This window comes from Myotis lucifugus, unplaced genomic scaffold (assembly GCF_000147115.1).
Source record: "Myotis lucifugus unplaced genomic scaffold, Myoluc2.0 scaffold_421, whole genome shotgun sequence".
In the NCBI taxonomy this organism is placed as follows: domain Eukaryota; kingdom Metazoa; phylum Chordata; class Mammalia; order Chiroptera; family Vespertilionidae; genus Myotis; species Myotis lucifugus.
This window is the reverse complement of record NW_005871469.1, coordinates 1-2,187: the sequence shown is the minus strand read 5'-3', so window position 1 is coordinate 2,187 and position 2,187 is coordinate 1. Positions and strand designations below refer to the sequence as shown.

General features: G+C 55.5%; 1 protein-coding gene across 3 annotated transcripts in view; it reads right to left on the bottom strand.

Moving 5' to 3' along the window:
- The window catches only part of SHKBP1 (SH3KBP1 binding protein 1), a 3,434-nt gene extending 1,769 nt beyond the window's left edge, over positions 1-1,665 (bottom strand). The window contains exons 1-2 of one of the 3 annotated variants that reach the window (XM_014467991.2): positions 867-1,665; positions 440-536 (exon numbers count right to left, since the gene is read on the bottom strand). In XM_014467991.2, the coding sequence (XP_014323477.1) occupies positions 440-536; positions 867-969 (200 nt within the window). In that variant the 5' untranslated portion in view covers positions 970-1,665. The remainder of the gene's footprint in view (positions 1-439; positions 537-866) is intronic. The other 2 variants (XM_014467992.2, XM_023743967.1) reach the window with 2 other exon arrangements.
- Positions 1,666-2,187: the final 522 nt, after the last annotated feature.

Below are 2,187 nucleotides of genomic sequence, written 5' to 3'. Positions count from 1 at the left end.
TTCTGGGCCCCCAGGCCATGGGCACTTCACTGGGCAACCCTTACTGAAGCCATTCCTTGAACAAGTCTCCTCTTCAAGAAAAACCTTCCCAGGGGCCTCCTTCCCAGGGGTGGAGCCAACAGCTCCTTTTACAGGCTCCCTGCCCCCCTCCCCGCCCCCGGCCCCTGTCCCCACCCCGGCCCACACTGAGCCAGTCTCCCATCTGAAGGGCCACCACAGGCACCCAGCTTCTCCACCCTTCACTTCCCACCCCATATGTGTCCACACCTTTGATACTTTCGGTACGTCCCAGACCCCCAAAACATGGACCAAGGCCCCATGCTCCTCCCCTGCCCCTTGCTCCCTAAAGGCCGCTCGGCTGGGATCCTCTTGGCCTCCATAGCCCAGCTGTCTCTGTCTTTCCTTTAACCACCCTGTCCACTTGACGGATGATCCTCACCGCTGACCCGTGGATGAAAGACGCACGAAAAGCTGGCTGGCGCTTGGCACCACCTTCTGAATGAACACTTGCTGGTCATCCCGCTCACCGTAGGGGCCTGGGCCAGACAGGGGTGAGAATCAGGCTTGCTGGGTCCCTGAGACCTCCAGGCCCCAAGGCTCTGCCCCAGCCCAAGACTAGATCCCCATCCCTAGATTGCTGAAGTTGGGTAGGGTCAGAGAGGGCTGGGGATCAGCAACAATCAACAGGGTTGAGGCACATCAGGGACGGGGGTGATCCCAGGTCAGGTGGCAGTCAGCAGGAATCAGTGGGGGCAACAGAATTAAACAGGAGGAGCTGGGAGTAAAGGGAGCTCAACAGGGGTCAGATAAGGGGTCAGTGGAGGCCAATGGGGACTGTGGGTGGGAGGCCAGGGGCTAGGAAGCACCAATGTCATTGCCAGCACTGCAGCCGCCATGCCCATCGGCCGACTCCAGGGCCAGGATCTTGAAGGAAGCAAGTGGGGTGGAGCCCGGCTGGGTGGAAATCATGCCACGGAAGCGAGTCACAGACCATGTCCGCACGTGGTTGTTGTCAGCACAGACTGAGGGGCAGGAGGGCAGCAGGTCAGGCTGGGCGGCTGTTACCCAACCTCCCCCAGCCCCAGGAGAACCAACTTTCAAAGGTGTCAGGATTCAGAATTCTTCCCAGAATTCCAAAATCCTGTTGGCTCATCCTCCAAAATCATTCAGAGCCTGATCTCACCTTACCCTGTCTGCTGCCTCCAGCTGCTCCTGTCCATCTCATCTCCTACCAGGACTATTGAAGCAGCCGCCCTGCCCCCATTCCCTGCTCCAGTCCTGTCCCCACAGCCTGTCCCACATGCAGCCAGAGGGAGCCTGTGCACACCTGCTAAGGTCACAGCCCTCCTCTCTCAGAGACCTCCTGGGCGCCATCGGAGCCAGGCTGAAGGGCAGTCCTTGTGGCTTACAAGGTTCTATCAACCTGCCCCTTCAATCTACCCTCTCCCTTACCCACTGGGCACGGGGCTCTTCAGATACATCACACTCTCCCACCCCAGAGCCTCTGCCTTGCTTCTTCCCTCCGCTGGAATGCTTGTCCCCACAGATCTGTACTGTTCACTCCCTCATTTCTGCTCAAAGATCCTTCCTCAGAAAGGTCTTCCTGGAACCATGCATGGCCTGTGACGCTGACACTCTCTAGCCCAGTGGTTCTCAACCTGTGGGCCGCGACCCCTTTGGCGGTCAAACGACCCTTTCACAGGGGTCGCCTAAGACCATCCTGCATATCAGATGTTTATATTACGATTCATAACAGTGGCAACATTACAGTTATGAAGTAGCAACGAAAATAATTTTATGGTTGGGTCACAACATGAGCAACTGTATTTAAAGGGCCAGAAGGTTGAGAACCACTGCTCTACCCACTCACACAGCTTTGTTTTTCTTCATGACCCTCATCATTGACTGGTATCAATTTATATTTGTATTAATTTGTCTGCCACCCCTACTAGAAAGCCAGCTCCATGAGGATAGGGACTTGACATGTCTTGCTCATCACTGTGTGCCGTGTGTGCCTGGCACACAGTAGGTGCTCAACAACCATTTGTTGAATTGATGAGTTATTCATTCTCCCTTAGACTGGCCCCTTTATATAGTATCCTAAAAACTTCTGTGATTACTGTCCCAGGTCAAACTTCTCTCCCCCCGGGGGAGTTCTCTCTCTACACAATGTCTCTCCCCAGTGGA